Genomic DNA, 19,524 nt, shown 5'->3' with positions numbered 1-19,524 from the left:
CCACTCCTCCTCCCTACCAGGTCTCATCACTGCGACTGCCCGGTGACATTCAGCGGAACCCACTCCTCCTCCCTACCAGGTCTCATCACTGCGACTGCCCAGTGACGCTCAGCGGAACCCACTCCTCCTCCCTACCAGGTCTCATCACTGCGACTGCCCAGTGACGTTCAGCGGAACCCACTCCTCCTCCCTACTAGGTCTCATCACTGCGACCGCCCGGTGACGCTCAGCGGAACCCACTCCTCCTCCCTACCAGGTCCCATCACTGCGACTGCCTGGTGACATTCAGCGGAACCCACTCCTCCTCCCTACCAGGTCTCATCACTGCGACTGCCCGGTGACGCTCAGCGGAACCCACTCCTCCTCCCTACCAGGTCTCATCACTGCGACTGCCCGGTGACGCTCAGCGGAACCCACTCCTCCTCCCTACCAGGTCTCATCACTGCGACTGCCCGGTGACGCTCAGCGGAACCCACTCCTCCTCCCTACCAGATCCCATCACTGCGACTGCCCGGTGACGTTCAGCAGAACCCACTCCTCCTCCCTACCAGGTCTCATCACTGCGACTGCCCGGCGACGTTCAGCGGAACCCACTGTCCTCCCTTCCAGGTCTCATCACTGCGACTGCCTGGCGACGTTCAGCGGAACCCACTCCTCCTCCCTACCAGGTCCCATCACTGCGACTGCCTGGTGACGTTCAGCGGAACCCACTCCTCCTCCCTACCAGGTCCCATCACTGCGACTGCCTGGTGACATTCAGCGGAACCCACTCCTCCTCCCTACCAGGTCCCATCACTGCGACTGCCTGGTGACATTCAGCGGAACCCACTCCTCCTCCCTACCAGGTCTCATCACTGCGACTGCCTGGTGACGTTCAGCGGAACCCACTCCTCCTCCCTACCAGGTCTCATCACTGCGACTGCCTGGTGACGTTCAGCGGAACCCACTCCTCCTCCCTACCAGGTCTCATCACTGCGACTGCCTGGTGACGTTCAGCGGAACCCACTCCTCCTCCCTACCAGGTCCCATCACTGCGACTGCCCGGCGACGTTCAGCGGAACCCACTCCTCCTCCCTACCAGGTCCCATCACTGCGACTGCCCGGCGACGTTCAGCGGAACCCACTCCTCCTCCCTACCAGGTCCCATCACTGCGACTGCCCGGCGACGTTCAGCGGAACCCACTCCTCCTCCCTACCAGGTCTCATCACTGCGACTGCCCGGTGACGCTCAGCGGAACCCACTCCTCCTCCCTACCAGGTCTCATCACTGCGACTGCCCGGTGACATTCAGCGGAACCCACTCCTCCTCCCTACCAGGTCTCATCACTGCGACTGCCCAGTGACGCTCAGCGGAACCCACTCCTCCTCCCTACCAGGTCTCATCACTGCGACTGCCCAGTGACGTTCAGCGGAACCCACTCCTCCTCCCTACTAGGTCTCATCACTGCGACCGCCCGGTGACGCTCAGCGGAACCCACTCCTCCTCCCTACCAGGTCCCATCACTGCGACTGCCTGGTGACATTCAGCGGAACCCACTCCTCCTCCCTACCAGGTCTCATCACTGCGACTGCCTGGTGACGTTCAGTGGAACCCACTCCTCCTCCCTACCAGGTCTCATCACTGCGACTGCCTGGTGACGTTCAGCGGAACCCACTCCTCCTCCCTACCAGGTCTCATCACTGCGACTGCCTGGTGACATTCAGCGGAACCCACTCCTCCTCCCTACCAGGTCTCATCACTGCGACTGCCTGGTGACGTTCAGCGGAACCCACTCCTCCTCCCTACCAGGTCTCATCACTGCGACTGCCCAGTGACATTCAGTGGAACGCACTCCTCCTCCCTACCAGGTCTCATCACTGCGACTGCCCGGTGACATTCAGCGGAACCCACTCCTCCTCCCAACCAGGTCCCATCACTGCGACTGCCCGGTGACATTCAGCGGAACCCACTCCTCCTCCCTACCAGGTCCCATCACTGCGACTGCCTGGTGACGTTCAGCAAAACCCACTCCTCCTCCCTACCAGGTCTCATCACTGCGACTGCCTGGTGACGTTCAGCAAAACCCACTCATCCTCCCTACCAGGTCCCATCACTGCGACTGCCTGGTGACGTTCAGCAAAACCCACTCCTCCTCCCTACCAGGTCTCATCACTGCGACTGCCCGGCGACGTTCAGCGGAACCCACTCCTCCTCCCTACCAGGTCTCATCACTGCGACTGCCCGGTGACGCTCAGCGGAACCCACTCCTCCTCCCTACCAGGTCCCATCACTGCGACTGCCCGGTGACGCTCAGCGGAACCCACTCCTCCTCCCTACCAGGTTTCATCACTGCGACTGCCTGGTGACGCTCAGCGGAACCCACTCCTCCTCCCTACCAGGTTTCATCACTGCGACTGCCCGGTGACGCTCAGCGGAACCCACTCCTCCTCCCTACCAGGTCCCATCACTGCGACTGCCTGGTGACGTTCAGCGGAATCCACTCCTCCTCCCTACCAGGTCCCATCACTGCGACTGCCCGGTGACGCTCAGCGGAACCCACTCCTCCTCCCTGCCAGGTTTCATCACTGCGACTGCCTGGTGACGCTCAGCGGAACCCACTCCTCCTCCCTACCAGGTTTCATCACTGCGACTGCCCGGTGACGCTCAGCGGAACCCACTCCTCCTCCCTACCAGGTCCCATCACTGCGACTGCCTGGTGACACTCAGCGGAACCCACTCCTCCTCCCTACCAGGTCTCATCACTGCGACTGCCTGGTGACGCTCAGAGGAACCCACTCCTCCTCCCTACCAGGTCTCATCACTGCGACTGCCCGGTGACGTTCAGCGGAACCCACTCCTCCTCCCTACCAGGTCCCATCACTGCGACTGCCTGGTGACATTCAGCGGAACCCACTCCTCCTCCCTACCAGGTCCCATCACTGCGACTGCCCGGTGACGCTCAGCGGAACCCACTCCTCCTCCCTACCAGGTCTCATCACTGCGACTGCCTGGTGACATTCAGCGGAACCCACTCCTCCTCCCTACCAGGTCCCATCACTGCGACCGCCCGGTGACGCTCAGCGGAACCCACTCCTCCTCCCTACCAGGTCCCATCACTGCGACCGCCCGGTGACGCTCAGTGGAACCCACTCCTCCTCCCTACCAGGTCTCATCACTGCGACTGCCCGGTGACGTCCAGTGGAACGCACTCATCCTCCCTACCAGGTTTCATCACTGCGACTGCCTGGTGACGCTCAGCAGAACCCACTCCTCCTCCCTACCAGGTCCCATCACTGCGACCGCCCGGTGACGCTCAGCGGAACCCACTCCTCCTCCCTACCAGGTCTCATCACTGCGACTGCCCAGTGACGTTCAGCGGAATCCACTCCTCCTCCCTACCAGGTCTCATCACTGCGACTGCCCGGTGACGCTCAGCGGAACCCACTCCTCCTCCCTACCAGGTCTCATCACTGCGATGTTCAGCTGATCACACTTACCTCCTTCTGCGTACACGTCTTTGGCCAGAATTTCAGCAGTCCGCGCAGAACCTGGGACAGGACAAGACACAGGTGGATGGTCAGGTCTGGGCTGGTCATAGTCATACTTTACTGATCCGGGGGAAATTGATTTTTGTTACAGTTGCACCATAAATAACTAAATAGTAATAAAACCATAAATAATTAAATAGTAATATGTAAATTATGCCAGGAAATAAATCCAGGACCAGCCTATTGGCTCAGGGTGTCTGACCCTCCAAGGGAGGAGTTGTACAGTTTGATGGCCACAGGCAGGAATGACTTCCTATGACGCTCTGTGCTGCATCTCGGTGGAATGAGTCTCTGGCTGAATGTACTCCTGTGCCCACCCAGTACATTATGTAGTGGATGGGAGACATTGTCCAAGAGGGCATGCAACTTGGACAGCATCCTCTTTTCAGACACCACTGTCAGAGAGTCCAGTTCCATCCCCACAACATCACTAGCCTTACGACTGAGTTTGTTGATTCTGTTGGTGTCTGCTACCCTCAGCCTGCTGCCCCAGCACACAACAGCAAACATGATCGCACTGGCCACCACAGACTCGTAGAACATCATCAGCATCGTCCGGCAGATGTTAAAGGACCTCAGTCTCCTCAGGAAATAGAGACGGCTCTGACCCTTCTTGTAGACAGCCTCAGTGTTCTTTGACCAGTCCAGTTTATTGTCAATTCGTATCCCCAGGTATTTGTAATCCTCCACCATGTCCACACTGACCCCCTGGACGGAAACAGGGGTCACCGGTACCTTAGCTCTCCTCAGGTCTACCACCAGCTCCTTAGTCTTTTTCACATTAAACTGCAGATAATTCTGCTCACACCATGTGACAAAGTTTCCTACCGTAGTCCTGTACTCAGCCTCATCTCCCTTGCTGATGCATCCAACTATGGCAGAGTCATCCGAAAATGTGTAGTAGTTGAAGTTCAATGTGTAAATGGTGAAGAGAAAGGGAGACAAGACAGTCCCCTGAAGAGCCCCAGTGCTGCTGATCACTCTGTCGGACACACAGTGTTGCAAGCACACGTACTGTGGTCTGCCAGTCAGGTAATCAAGAATCCATGATACCAGGAAAGCATCCACCTGCATCGCTGTCAGCTTCTCCCCCAGCAGAGCAGGGCGGATGGTGTTGAACGCACTGGAGAAGTCAAATAACATGACCCTCACAGTGCTCGCTGGCTTGTCCAGGTGGGCGTAGACACGGTTCAGCAGGTAGACGATGGCATCCTCAACTCCTAGTCGGGGCTGGTAGGCGAACTGGAGGGGATCTAAGTGTGGCCTGACCATAGGTCGGAGCAGCTCCAGAGCAAGTCTCTCCAGGGTCTTCATGATGTGGGAGGTCAATGCCACCGGTCTGTAGTCATTGAGGCCGCTGGGGCGCGGCGTCTTCGGCATAGGGACGAGGCAGGACGTCTTCCACAGCACAGGAACCCTCCGGAGCCTCAGGCTCAGGGTGAAGACATGGCGAAGTACTCCACATAGCTGAGGGGCACAGGCTTTGAGCACCCTGGTACTGACACCATCCGGTCCTGCAGCCTTGCTTGGGTTGAGACGTTTCAGCTGTCTTCTCACCTGTTCAGCGTGAAGCTCCCCGTGGTGGTTTCGTGTGGGGAAGGGGAGCAGGGTGGGGGACTGTGAGGAGGGGTAGGAGGGGAGAGTGGAATATGTGTTGGTTGGGGGCTGACAACAGATGGCTCATGTGGGGGATGGGCAGGGGCCACAATGTCAGATCTGTTAAAGAACAGGTTAAGTTCTGGTGGGGGCTGTGCTCACAGGGCAGCAGAGAGCAGCTTCCACCCTCATCATCACTGTCATGCCTTCCCCCTCCCTCTGAGAGCGGACACAGGGGAGGAGTGAGAGGGCAACGTAGGTGGAGAGGGTGCGAGAGAGTGAAAGAGAGAGAGAGAGAGAGGTCAGTGGGAAAGAGATGAGGGATGGGGAGGGTGGGAGAGGGATGGGGCAGAGTGAGAGAGGGAAAGAGGGAGAGGAGGAGAAGTGCATCTGTTCCAGACAAGCCAGGTCCCAGGTTTCACCGTCCACACTCACCGGCTCTGTCAACGTGGCATCTTTCTCCAGGAACTGCACGATACAGTAGGCGAGCTGGGGAGGAAAGGTAGAGGGTGAGGGTGAGACTGAGACAGTGAGAAATACCCAGCAGATTACCTGTGCCCCAAGGTAACACAAATTCCCTCCGTGATCCCGTACAGGTGCCTGTGTGGCTCTGCCGCCCTGGAGACTCCCCCTTCCGCCTAGAGGGTCTATACTGACCACTGGACCGACTTCACTTGCCTCAGCGCTGACCCGGCTCCGTAGCAGCCATTTTGTTGCCCGCCCATTCTAGGCCCAATCACCCCGATGAGGGGGGCAGCAGCAAGACAGATCAGGTTGAGGGGTGTTGCTACGACACCACACCCAGTGTCAGCAGGACTAATTGTTGACTTCAGGAAGGAGACGCCGAGGGAACTCGCACCAGTCCCCAGTGAGCAGCTTCAAGTTCCTGTTCTCGACACCTCAGAGGGCCCAACACATTGACATGGTCGTGAGGAAGGCACACTTCATTCGGAGTCTGAGAAGATTTGGTGTGTCGCCAAGGATTTCTACAGAAGCCCTGTGGAGAGCATTCCACCTGGTTGCATCACTGGGAGCCTCCAACGCCCAGGACAGGAGGCTACAGAAGGCTGTAGACTCTGAAAATCAGCCATTCACCAATGAGACCTCCAAACTCCATCAGAAGGGCCCTCACTATCCAGGCGTGCACTCTTCTCATTGCTACCATCAGGGACGGGGTACAGGAGCGTGAAGACGCACATTTCAATAATTTGGGGACAGCTCCTTCCCTGTCCGCCATCAGCCAATGAACCTATAAACACAGCTCGTTATTCCTTTCTTCACGCAGATTTACCAGATTTACTGCAGAGATCTTTATCGCCTCATACAGTACTGCAGCCACAAAGCCACAAATTTCACTATGTGTGCTGGTAATATTTAACCTGATTCTCATCCTCCTCACAAGCAGCTTTGCAAGATTTACTCTTAAAGGAAATGGTGTCTCGTACTTCAAAGGCTCAGGTTACTCTGAAGAATTCTCCTACAAACTGCGTGACAGCCAATGAGCAAACTGCTTCTGAGTAACGATTCTATCTCAGGATTGTTCTCAAAACGCAGCCACCAGCTTTTTTGAAGTGACATTTTGATCTGCGAAGAAGTAATCCAACATTTGTGTTTCAAACCTCACCATGGAAACACAACAGCTTGTCGTTTGGAGAGATTATTTTGCAATTACATTCACTCTGGCACTGACTGTTCTAACAGCAGATCTGGCAGAGTTGTCGAGCCAAGGAGAACCAGCAACCATTAACTATTCTGTTATGACAGGGGGAGAGAGAGGGAGAGAGGAGGAAAGGGGAAAGGGGAGGGGGAAAGGAGAGAGAGAGTGAAAGGGGAGGGGGAGAGGGGAGAGAGAGAGTGAAAGGGGAGGGGGAGAGGGAAAGGAGAGGGGGAGAGAGGGGGAAGGAGGGAGAGTGGGGGAGAGAGGGGGAGGGAGGGGGAGGGGAGAGAGGGGGAGGGGGAAGAGGGGGAGGGGGAGAGAGGGGGAGGGGGAGAGAGGGGGAGGGGGAGAGAGGGGGAGGGGAGAGAGGAGGAGGGGGAGGGGAGAGAGTGGGAGGGGAAGGGGAGGGAGGGAGAGGGGAAGGGGAGAGGGAGAGACGGGGAGGGAGGGGGAGAGGGGGTAAGGGGAGGGGTGAAAGGGGAGAAAGGGGAGGGGAGACAGGGGAGAGAGAGGGAGAGGGGAGAGAGGGGGAGAGAGGGGGAAAGGGGAGGGGGATGGAGGGGGAGAGGGGGTAAGGGGGGGGTGAAAGGGGAGGGGGAAAGAGGAGGGGGAGAGAGGGGGGAAAGGGGAGAGGGAGAGAGTGAAAGGGGAGAGAGGGAAAGGGGAGGGGAGAGAGGGAAAGGGGAGGGGAGAGAGGGGAAGGGGAGGGGAGAGAGGGGGAAGGGGAGGCGGAAGGGGAGAGAGGGGGAGAGGGTGAAAGGGGAGGGGAGAGAAGAGAGGGGGAAGGAGGGAGAGAGGGGAGAGGGCGGAGGGAGAGAGGGGAGAGGGCGGAGGGGGAGAGGGAAAGGGGATGGGGAGAGAGGGGGAGGGAGGGGGAGAGGGGCAAGGGGAGGGGAGGGGGAGAGGGGTGAAAGGGGAGCGGAGAGAGGGAAAGGGGACAGGGGATGGGGAGAGAGGGTAAGGGGTGGGGGAGATGGGGGAAGGGGAGGGTTAGAGTGGGGAAGGGGAGAGGAGAGGGGGGAAGGGGAGGGGGAGAGGGGGAGGGGGGAAGGGGAGGGGGAGAGGGGGAGGGGGGAAGGGGAGGGGGAGAGGGGGAGGGGGGAAGGGGAGGGGGAGAGGGGGGAAGGGGAGGGGGAGAGGGGGAAGGGGAGGGGGAGAGGGGGGAAGGGGAGGGGGAGAGGGGGGAAGGGGAGGGGGAGAGAGGAAAACTGGAGAGGGTGAAAGGGGAGGGGGAGAGGGGTAAAGGTGAGGGCAGAGAGTGGGAAAGGGGAGGGGGAGAGAGGGATTGGGGAGAGTGAGTGACTGGGGGAGTGACAGAGGGACTGGGAAAGGGGGATGAAGAGAGGGAATCGGGTGTGAGGGGGGAACGGGGTGTGAGAGGGGAATGGGGCGTGAGAGGGGAATGGGGTGTGAGAGGGAATGGGGTGAGAGGGGGGAACGGGGTGAGAGAGGGGAAATGGGGTGTGAGAGGGAACGGGGTGTGAGAGGAAACGGTGTGAGAGGGGGAATGGGGTGTGACGTGGGGGAATGGGGTGGGTGAGGGAAAGGGGAGATGGTTAGTATATTGAAAGGGGAGATTCGTGTCTGTGGGTTGTGGTGGTGATATTTGTGTCTGTGGGTGGGGGAGCGTCGTGTCTGTGGGTGTAGAGAGTCCTGTCTGTGGGTGGGGGTGCGTCGTGTCTGTGGGTGGGGAGATTTGTGTCTGTGGGTGGGGGAGCATCATGTCTGGGTGGGGGAGCGTCGTGTCTGTGGGTGGGGCGCGTCGTGTCTGTGGGTGGGGGCGCGTCGTGTCTGTGGGGCGACGCATCGTGTCTGTAGGTGGGGGAGCGTCGTGTCTGTAGGTGGGGGAGCGTCGTGTCTGTGGGGGGGCGCGTTGTGTCTGTGGGTGTAGAGTGTTGTGTCTGTGGGTGTGGGAGGTTCGTGTCTGTGGGTGGGGTAGAGTCGTGTCTGTGGGTGGGATAGAGTCATGTATTGGGTGTGGGAGAGTCGTGTCTGTGGGTGGTGGGAGGTTCGTGTCTGCGGGTTGTGGGAGGTTCGTGTCTGTGGGTGGGGTAGAGTTGTGTCTGTGGGTGTGGGAGAGTCGTGTCTGTGGGTGGGGGAGATTCGTGTCTGTGGGTGTAGAGAGTCATGTCTGTGGGTGTGGGAGGTTCGTGTCTGTGGGTGTGGGAGGTTCGTGTCTGTGGGTGGGGTAGAGTCGTGTCTGTGGGTGTGGGAGAGTCGTGTCTGTGGGTGGGGGAGATTCGTGTCTGTGGGTTGTGGTAGCTGTGTCTGTGGGTGTGGGAGGTTCGTGTCTGTGGGTGGGGTACAGTCATGTCTGTGGGTGGGGTAGAGTCGTGTCTGTGGGTGTGGGAGAGTCGCGTCTGTGGGTGGGGTAGAGTCGTGTCTGTGGGTGTGGAGAGTCGTGTCTGGGGGTGGGGGAGAGTCGTGTCTGTGGGTGGGGGAGGTTCGTGTCTGTGGGTGGGGGAGGTTCGTGTCTGTGGGTGGGGTAGAGTCGTGTCTGTGGGTGTGGGAGAGTCATGTATTGGGTGTGGGAGAGTCGTGTCTGTGGGTGTGGGAGAGTCGTGTCTGTGGGTGGTGGGAGGTTCGTGTCTGTGGGTTGTGGGAGGTTCGTGTCTGTGGGTGGGGTAGAGTCGTGTCTGTGGGTGTGGGAGAGTCGTGTCTGTGGGTGGGGGAGAGTCGTGTCTGTGGGTGGGGGAGGTTCGTGTCTGTGGGTGTAGAGAGTCGTGTCTGTGGGTGTGGGAAGTTCGTGTCTGTGGGTGGGGTAGAGTTGTGTCTGTGGGTGTGGGAGAGTCGTGTCTGGGTGTGGGAGATTCATGTCTGTGGGTTGTGGTAGCTGTGTCTGTGGGTGTGGGAGGTTCGTGTCTGTGGGTGGGGTACAGTCATGTCTGTGGGCGTGGGAGAGTCGTGTCTGGGTGGGGGAGATTCGTGTCTGTGGGTGGGGTAGAGTTGTGTCTGTGGGTGTGGGAGAGTCGTGTCTGTGGGTGGGGTAGAGTTGTGTCTGTGGGTGTGGAGAGTCGTGTCTGGGGGTGGGGGAGAGTCGTGTCTGTGGGTGGGGGAGAGTCGTGTCTGTGGGTGGGGGAGGTTCGTGTCTGTGGGTGGGGTACAGTCGTGTCTGTGGGTGTGGGAGAGTCGTGTCTGTGGGTGTAGAGAGTTGTGTCTGTGGGTGGGGGAGAGTCGTGTCTGGGTGCAGAGAGTCGTGTCTGTGGGTGTGGGAGAGTCGTATCTGTGGGTGTAGAGAGTCGTGTCTGTGGGTGGGGGAGAGTCGTGTCTGTGAGTGTGGGAGAGTCGTGTCTGTGGGTGTAGAGAGTCGTGTCTGTGGGTGGGGGAAGAGTCGTGTCTGTGGGTGTGGGAGAGTCGTGTCTGTGGGTGTAGAGAGTCGTGTCTGTGGGTAGGGAGCCTCAGCCCCCGGTACCTGCCTGATAATTCCCTGTGTGATGGATCAGAGCGAGGAGTCTGACATGTCTGGAACAATGAGCCCATGGCTGGACATTTCAGATGGGATGAGCTGCACTCAAAGACCCTGGGGCACATCGTTTTTGACAAACAGTCATCCAGTTCCAGAGACCTGGTTTCGATCCTGTCCTCTGCTGCGGTGTGCATGAGTGTGAGTGTGAGTGTGAGTGAGTGTGTGAGTGTGTGTGTGTGTGTGTGTGTGTGTACGCGCGTGTGTCTGTGCTTGTGTGTGTGCATGAGTGTGAGTGAGTGCTTGTGTGTGTCTGTGCGTGTGAGTGTGTGTATGTGTGTCTGTGTATTTGTGTGTGTGTGTATGTGTGAGTGTGTGTGTATGTGTGTGTGTGTGTGTGTCTGTGTGTGTGTGTCTGTGTCTGAACATGTGTGTGAGTGTGTGTCTCTGTGTGAGTGTGTATAGTTAGTTTAGTGAGCATTTGTGAGAAAGAGTGTGTTCAACATTCAATGTAAATGTATTATCCAAGTACATGTACATTTGCAAGAAAAAGTTTGTGAACCCTTTGCCATTACCTGGTTTTGTGCATTAATTATTCATAAAATGTGGCCTGATCTTCATCTAAGCCACTATAATAGACAAACACAATCTGTCCAAAATAATAACACACAAAACTCTTCATGTCTTTATTGAACACATTGTTTAATCATTCACAGTCCAGAATGTGAAGCCTTGTATTTAATAATGGATAGAACCTCCTTTAGCAGCAACAACCTCCACCAAACGTTTCCTGTAGCTGCTGATCAGACTTGCACAACGGCGAGGAGGAACTTTAGACCATTCCTCCATACAAAACTGTTTCAGTTCATCAATATTTCAGGGATACCTTACGTGAACAGTTCTCTTCAGAACATGCCATGGCATCTCAATTGGGTTAGGCTCTGGACTCTGACTTGGCCGTTCCAAAACACAAATTTTCTTCTTTTTAAAATCATTCTGTTGTTGGTTTGCTCTTATGTTTCGGATCATTGTCTTGTAGCATCATCCAACTTCTATTAAGCTTCAAGTAACGGACGACTACCCAGACATTCTCCTGTAAAATGTCTTGATACAATTTTGAATTCATTGTTCCCTCAACACCTGCAAACTGTCCAGACCCTCAGGCAGCAAACCAGCCCCAAACCATGATGGTCCTTCCACCATGCTTCACAGCTGGGATGAGGTTTTGGTGTCGGTGTGCAGTACCTTTTTTGGTCCAAACAGGGCAGTGTGAATTTCACCAAAAAGTTCGACTTTTGTTTCATCTGTCCACAGAACATTGTTCCAGAGGCATTGTGGAGCATCAAGGTGGTCTTTGCAAACTTGAGACATGCAACAATGTTTTTTGGAGAGCAGTGGTTTCCTCTATGGTGTCCTTCCATGAACACCATTCTTGTTCAGTGTTTTTCTTATAATGGATAGATGAACAGAGACTTCAGCAAGTTCTAGAGATTTCTGCAGGTCTTTTGTTGTTATCTTGGGTTCTTTTTTCACCTCCCTCAGCATTGCACATTGTGCTCTTGGTGTGATCTTTGCAGGACGCCCACTCCTACGGAGAGTAGCAACAGTACTGAGTTTCCTCCATTTGTAGACAATGTCTCTAACTGTGGCCTGATGACCACTCAGATCCTTAGAAATGTTTTTGTAGCCTTTTCCAGCTTCATGCATCTCTACAATTCTTCTTCTAAGGTCCTCTGAAAGTTGCTTTGATCGAGGCATTATGCACATAAATAGATCTTTCTTGAGAAGAGCAGGCTCTGTCAGTAAGCTGACTTTGTGTGTCCTTTTATAGGGCAGGGCACCTCTACAACCCACACCTCCAATCTCATCTTATTGATTGGAACACCTGACTCCAAATAGCTTTTGTAGAAGCCATTACCCCAGAGGTTCACATACCTTTTTTGAACCTGGACTGTGATTGTTTAGATGGTGTACTCAGCATTGATGAGAAGGGCAATTGTTTGTGTGCTATAGTTCTGGCAGATTGTGTTTGTCTATTATTGTGACCTAGATGAAGATCAGACCATATCTTATCAATAATTAATGCAGAAAATCAGGTAATTGCAAAAGGTTCACAAACTTTTTCTTGCAACTATACAATAAGTTAGCATAGTAGGTACAGAGGAGATGTCAGGGGTAAGTTTTTTACGCAGAGAGTGGTGAGTGCGTGGAATGGGCTGCCAGCGGCCGTGGTTGAGGTGGATGCAATAGGGTCTTTTAAGGGACTCCTGGACAGGTACATGGAGGTTAGAAAAATAGAGGGCTATGGGTAACTGAAGGTAATTTCTCAGGTAAAGACATATTTGGCACAGCTTTGTGGGCTAAAGGGCCTGTATTGTGCTGTAGGTTTTCTACGTTTCTATATAGAATCCTCAAGCTCATTTCCTTGTGGGAATATGTAATAAATCCATAATAGAAAAATAGAATCAAGGAAAGAGCGCACCAACTGGGTGTACAGTAAGTGTGCAAAAGCCAACGAACTGTGCAAATACAAACAGAAATAATAACAACAAATGAATAAATAAACAAAAAGATCAAGAATATGAGATGAAGAGTCCTTGAAAATGAATCCATTGGTTGTGGGAACATTTCAATGATGGGGCAAATGAAGTTGTGTGAAGTTATCCTCACTGGTTCAGGAGCCTGATGGTTGAGGGGTAATAACTGTTCCTGAACCTGCTGGTGTGGGTCCTGAGGCTCCTGTACCTCCTTCCCGATGGAATCAGTTCAGAGTTGAGGTTATCCTCACTGGTTCAGGAGCCTGATGGTTGAGGGGTAATAACTGTTCCTGAACCTGGTGGTGTGAGTCCTGAGGCTCCTGTACCTCCTTCCCGATGGAATCAGTTCAGAGTTGAGGTTATCCTCACTGGTTCAGGAGCCTGATGGTTGAGGGGTAATAACTATTCCTGAACCTGGTGGTGTGGGACCTGAGGCTCCTGTGCCTCCTTCCCGATGGAATCAGTTCGGAGGTGAGGTTATCCTCACTGGTTCAGGAGCCTGATGGTTGAGGGGTAATAACTGTTCCTGAACCTGGTGGTGTGGGACCTGAGGCTCCTGTACCTCCTTCCCGATGGCAGCAGCGAGAAGAGAGCATGCCCTGGGTGGTGGGGGTCCCTGATGATGGATGCTGTTTTCCTGTAACAACGGTCTTTGTAAATCTGCTCAGTGGTGGGGAGGGCTTTACCTGTGATGGACTGGGCCGTATCCACTACTTTTTTGTGAGAGTGTGTGCGAGTATAAAACTCCTGTTAGGCCACATCTGGAGTAATGCACTGAATTCTGGTTGTCCCTTTATGGAGAGGGTATGGGGGCTTGGAGAAGGTGCAGAAGGGGTTCTGGATTCGACAGGATGTGCTGTAATGAGAGGGTTGACAAACGTGACGCTTTTAAGACTGTGAGAGGTGTAGATGGAGTAGACAGCCAGTATCTTTTTGCCAGGTCCGAAGTATTAAAGGTGAGAGGGGCAAGTTTCAAAGAGATGTGCGGGACAAGTTTTTTTTAAAAGACAGAGAGTTGGGTGCTGGGAAACACCGCCGGGGGTAGGGGTTGAGACAGAAAGAAGGGAAGAGATCAAGAGTCTCCGAGACAGGTTCATGAATGCACAGAGAATGGAGGAATTAGCTTAGTTAGGGATTTGATTAGATCGAAAGGCTTGCTCCTGAGCTGTACCTCTGAATGTTCTGTGTATCTGGGGAAGGGCAGAGAAGGTGATGCAAGTTTCTGACAGCATTCCCACGTTCCATCAGGGATAGGGGCAGAATATTGTTTGCTGAGCACTTGGTGGAGGGTTGGCCCCAGGTAAACATCCTGCTTGTTCCTCTTCATGAACTGATAAGAGGAGAATTGCTGTTTTCTTTTTTATTATATATTATATACTAGGTTAACACTATGTATGATTTTGATAATGTCCATTTCAATCTCTGTTTGTATTGTTATTGATATATATATTTGAGATAATTCTCTTGATTGTATTTATGTTCTTTTTAAATCAATAAAAAGATGAATAAAGAAAGAACATCCTGCTTGGACAGCCTCTTCCTCTGGCGCCGTCAATATCATACAATTAAACTGCTTCCACAGCCCAGCACCCACAGCTCCACAGCTGTCTGCAATTGGCTCTCAGCCTGCCGAAATGCCAACAGGCAGATTGGGATGATTTTCTGGAGCCCGGGACGAATTTCACCCATTAATTAACTTCATCCGAGGCTCCAAGCATCAGCTTTGTTTGCCTGTTCAACCATACCACCCTGAAGTTAACAGTTTCACAGACAGCCAGACGTGCCGTGTGTAGGCTGGCAATCTGAGCATAAGACCTTAAGACCGAGGAGCAGAACAAGGCCTTTCAGCCCATCGAGTCTGCCCCACCATTCCGTCATGGCTGATGGGGGCTCTCAAGCCCATTCTCCTGGCTTCTCCCCGTAACCCTTGATGCCCTGGCTGATCAAGAACCTGCCAACTTCACTTTAACTTGGTGCCCACAGCCACCAACAACAACCACAGCGATGAATTCCAGTTTCCACTCCTTGCCCCCAACACCAGGGACAATTCCCTGGTCGAGTACCCCACCCGCCTGCGCCCCCGCCCCTTACCTGGGCGTGGAACAGAGAGAGTGTCCGCGAAGTGTGGAGAGGTATTAGGACCCGTAGCAGGAACTGCTTGTGTTCAGCCTTCAGCGGCAGAGCAAATCCGTTGATGATGCTGTGGGTGGGGGACAAACGAGAACTGGCTACAGGTCAGAGGTTCGGACCACATCCCCCCAGGACACCCAGCTCGCGGCACAAGGCAACCGCGGGAGGCTCGAATGCAACACCAGACTCACCTCCCCAGAATCTCCAGCAGTTCGGCCACTCCATTGAAGTGTTCGGACTCGTATATAAACCTGAGGGAAGTTCAAACACGTCACATTTCATCTCCAGGAGTCAGTGACACCCTCGCTTCAATCATTTCCCCCTACGGCGGCACCTAATACGGCTACGGGGTGGGTGATCATAAGGCATGAGTAAAGCAGAAGTAGGCCATTCGGTCCATCAAGTCACAGCTCTGCCATTCTATCATAGCTGCAACATCCCCCACAACACCCTTCTCCTGCCTTCTCCCTGTGACGCCCTAATTAATCAAGAACCTATCAACCTTCGCTTTAAACATACCCAATGACTTGGCCTCCACAGATACATCACCCTCTGGCTAAAGAAATTCCTCCCCACCTCTGCTCTAAAGGGATACTCCAATGGCAGGGCAATCGACAGGAGACGGGGAGGTGGAAGAGAAGGAATATCAGGGGGTGGTCAGTGTGGTGCGGGTGCAAACACACCCAGTCCTGAGACACCAGGCAAGGTCATTTGATTCCAAACGATTGGTTTATTGATCATCACAGCATGTCTCTCCGGTGCTTCCCACTCCCTCCCCTCTCCCTTCCCCTTTTCCCAACCATGATTCCCCTCTCCCTGCCCCCTTCCCACTCTCAGTCCACAATAGAGACCCAGATCAGAATCAGGTTTATCATCACTCACACGTCATGAAATGTGTTTTTTTTTGTGGCAGCAGTACAATGCAATACATAACATGCCTGAGACCCTTGCACAGTACAGTATACCAGTGAGATTAAACTTGATTCTGATACGTACGTTCTGCAGGCAGAAGGGTTCAGTCTCGTGTGTTTTATCACCCGTTCAACAATCCGGGTTCAATTCCCACTGCTGCCTGTAAGGAGTTTGTACGCTCTCCCCGTGACAGCGAGCGCCTCCTTCCACGCTCCAGACACGTACCCAGTCGCTAGGTTAATTGGTCATTGCAAATTGTCCCGACGTGAGGCTGGGGTCAAATCAGGGGTTGCTGGGCGGCCGAGGTCGAATGGTCAGAGGTGTCAATACCACACGATATCTCAATTGATAAACAAACCCAGCGTGTTTGAATCTTGGTGATGAAGACTATCAGATACAGCAGCAGATTTAGGCTATTTGGCTGCTCTGCCATTTCATCATGGCTAATTGAATTTTCCTCTCAGTCCCAATCCTGCCTTCTCCCTGTATCCCTTCATGCTCTGACCAATGAAGAATTTATCAGGCTCTGCCTTAAATATACCCAATGACCAGGCCTCACGGTCACCTGCGGCAATGAAACCCTCAGATCCACCACTCTGCCTGAAGAAATCCCTCCTCATCTCCATTCAAAATGGACGTCCCTCGATTCTGATGCTGCGTCCTCTGGTCCGAGACTCTCCCACCACAGGGAACATCCTCTCCATATCCACTCTGTCAAGGCCTTTCACCATTTGATAGGTTTCAATGAGGTCACCGCCCCCCCCATTCTTCTGAATTCCAGTGAACACAGGCCGAGAGCCACCAGATGCTCGACACAAGACAAGCATTCAAGCCTGGAACCATTTTCGTGACCCTCCTTTCAACCCTGTTCAGTGTTCGCACGTCCACTCTTAAATAAAGGGGTCCTGAACACTCACAATACTCAGCAGTGCCTGAGAAAGCCTCAGCATTACAGCCTTACTTTAATATTCTGGTCCCTGTCCGGCGTACCATTCTGCACACTGGCATTGCGGTTAGTGACCGCGGTTCAATTCCTGCCGAAGTCGGTATCTTCTCCCTTTGACCGGCTGACCAGCTATCCTCCGGCTGTTCCGGATTGCTCACATTTCAAAGAGATGCGTGTTGGTGGGTTAACTGCTCAAATGGGTGTAATTAGGCGGGACAATACCACTGGCTTGGGGAGAGGCCAGTGCGATGTCCTGCACAGAGCCGCAACAGACTAGACAAGCAAAGAGGCCTCGACAGACTCTGAATTTGTGATTGGACAATGGGCTCTCAGATCTCTCTGTCATTGGATGGGAGGCTCTGGGATGGCTCCCAATGTGATTGGACGGCAGGATCTGTGATTTCCCTGACTGTGATTGGACCACAGGTTCCGCCTGTACTACTGTCAGTCACAGTGGAACCAGCAGGTGGGGGTACTGAGCAACATTCCTCAGCACCAATAAGGGATGGAGAAGGGCCAGGTATTCAGGTGCGGGAGGGGGAGGAGGAGGGGGAGAGGGGGGAGGGAAGAGGGAAGGGGGGAGGGGAGAGGGGAAGGAGGGAGGGGAGAGGGGAGGGGGAGTGGGGGAGGGGGAGAGGGGAAGGGGAGTGGGGGAGGGGGAGAGGGAGAGGGGGAGGGGGAGAGGGGGAGGGGAGAGGGGGAGGGGGAGAGGGGGAGGGGGAGAGGGGGAGGGGGAGAGGGGGAGGGGGAGAGGGGGAGGGGGAGAGGGGGAGGGGGAGAGGGGGAGGGGGAGAGGGGGAGGGGGAGGGGGAGTGGGGGAGGGGGAGAGGGGGAGGGGGAGTGGGAGAGGGGGATGGAGAGGGGGATGGAGAGGGGGATGGAGAGGGGGATGGAGAGGGGGATGGAGAGGGGGATGGAGAGGGGGATGGAGAGGGGGATGGAGAGGGGAGAGAGTGGGGGAGAGAGATAGTGGGGAGAGAGATAGTGGGGAGAGAGTGAGAGAGATAGTGGGGAGAGAGAGAGAGATAGTGGGGGAGCGATAGTGGGGAGAGGGATAGTGGGGAGAGGGATAGTGGAGAGAGAGGTAGTGGGGAGAGAGGTAGTGGGGAGAGAGAGAGTGGGGGAAGAGAGTGGGGGAAGAGAGTGGGGGGAGAGTGAGGAGAGAGAGGGGGAGAGAGGGGGGAGAGAGGGGGAGAGAGGGGGAGAGAGGGGGAAGAGAGGGGGGAAGAGAGGGGGAAGAGAGGGGGAGAGAGGGGGAGAGATGGGGGAGAGATGGGGAGAGATGGGGGAGAGAGGGGGAGAGAGGGGGAGAGAGGGGGAGAGAGGGGGAGAGAGGGGGAGAGAGGGGGAGAGAGAGGGGAGAGAGAGGGGAGAGAGGGGAGAGTGTGGGGGGGGAGAGAGAGAGTGGGGAGAGTTGGGGAGAGAGTGTGGGGAGAGAGGGGGAGAAAGTGTGGGGGAGAGAGGGGCAGAGAGTGTGGGGAGAGTTGGGGGAGAGAGTGAGGGGGAGAGAGTGAGGGGCAGAGAGTGTGGGGAGAGTTGGGGGAGAGAGTGAGGGGGAGAGAGGGGGGAGAGAGTGTGGGGAGGACCCAGTGAAAGTGAGGGAATGATCCAGCATTCAGACTCACCATAAAAATATATTATTGATCTGTTTCCGGATGAAGGCTCGGAGGCCGAGGAATTTGCCATAGATACGGTGCAGGACAGTTTTGAGAAAATCCCGTTCCCGAGGATCCTCGCTGTCAAAAAGCTCCAACAACTTAAGAAGAAGGGAGACAGGGAGAGTCAGTGAGGCTATCTGGAGGGATGAGGGATGATGTCGAGGGGAGAGTAGCTGTCGAGGAGCGGTTGGGTGAGAAGAGAAGATGTTGAGGAGAGGGAGGGGTATCAGGGATAAAGGGAGCATCGTCAGGGCAGGGACAGGGTATCATGGCGAGGGGGAAGGGTATCTCAGCATGCGGAGAGATATCAGGGCAGGGACAGGATATCATGGCGAGGATGAAGGGTATCTCAGCATGCGGAGAGGTGTCAGGGCAGGGACAGTGGTATCATGGCGAGGGGGAAGGGTATCTCAGCGTGCGGAGAGGTGTCAGGGCAGGGACAGGGTATCATGGCGAGGAGGAAGGGTATCTCAGCATGCGGAGAGGTGTCAGGGCAGGGACAGGGTATCATGGCGAAGGGGAAGGGTATCTCAGCATGCGGAGAGGTGTCAGGGCAGGGACAGGGTATCATGGCGAAGGGGAAGGGTATCTCAGCATGTGGAGAGGTGTCAGGGCAGGGACAGGGTATCATGGCGAAGGGAAAGGGTATCTCAGCTTGCGGAGAGGTGTCAGTGCAGGGACAGGGTATCATGGCGAGGGGGAAGGGTATCTCAGCATGCGGAGAGGTGTCAGGGCAGGGTCAGGGTATCATGGCGAGGATGAAGGGTATCTCAGCATGCGGAGAAGTGTCAGGGCAGGGTCAGGGTATCATGGCGAAGGGGAAGGGTATCTCAGCATGCGGAGAGGTGTCAGGGCAGGGACAGGGGTCTCATGGCGAGGGGGAAGGGTATCTCAGCATGCGGAGAGGTGTCAGGGCAGGGACAGGGTATCATGGCGAAGGGGAAGGGTATCTCAGCATGCGGAGAGGTGTCATGGCAGGGACAAGGTATCATGGCGAGGGGGAAGGGTATCTCAGCATGCGGAGAGGTGTCAGGGCAGGGTCAGGGCCTCATGGCGAGGAGGAAGGGTATCTCAGCATGCGGAGAGGTGTCAGGGCAGGGACAGGGTATCATGGTGAAGAGGAAGGGTATCTCAGCATGCCGAGAGGTGTCAGGGTA

The 19,524-nt window shown here is 55.1% G+C and overlaps 1 protein-coding gene across 1 annotated transcript in view; it reads right to left on the bottom strand.

Moving 5' to 3' along the window:
- Positions 1-3,459: 3,459 nt before the first annotated feature.
- ppp2r5b (protein phosphatase 2, regulatory subunit B', beta) overlaps positions 3,460-19,524 on the bottom strand; it is a 96,093-nt gene continuing 80,028 nt past the window's right edge. The window contains exons 5-9 of the mRNA XM_063036448.1: positions 18,335-18,465; positions 15,043-15,102; positions 14,813-14,921; positions 5,560-5,613; positions 3,460-3,528 (exon numbers count right to left, since the gene is read on the bottom strand). Coding sequence (XP_062892518.1) covers positions 3,460-3,528; positions 5,560-5,613; positions 14,813-14,921; positions 15,043-15,102; positions 18,335-18,465 — 423 coding nt within the window. The remainder of the gene's footprint in view (positions 3,529-5,559; positions 5,614-14,812; positions 14,922-15,042; positions 15,103-18,334; positions 18,466-19,524) is intronic.

The sequence above is a fragment of the Mobula hypostoma genome, chromosome 30, assembly GCF_963921235.1.
Source record: "Mobula hypostoma chromosome 30, sMobHyp1.1, whole genome shotgun sequence".
In the NCBI taxonomy this organism is placed as follows: Eukaryota; Metazoa; Chordata; class Chondrichthyes; order Myliobatiformes; family Myliobatidae; genus Mobula; species Mobula hypostoma.
This window is presented reverse-complemented; position numbering and strand designations above follow the sequence as displayed.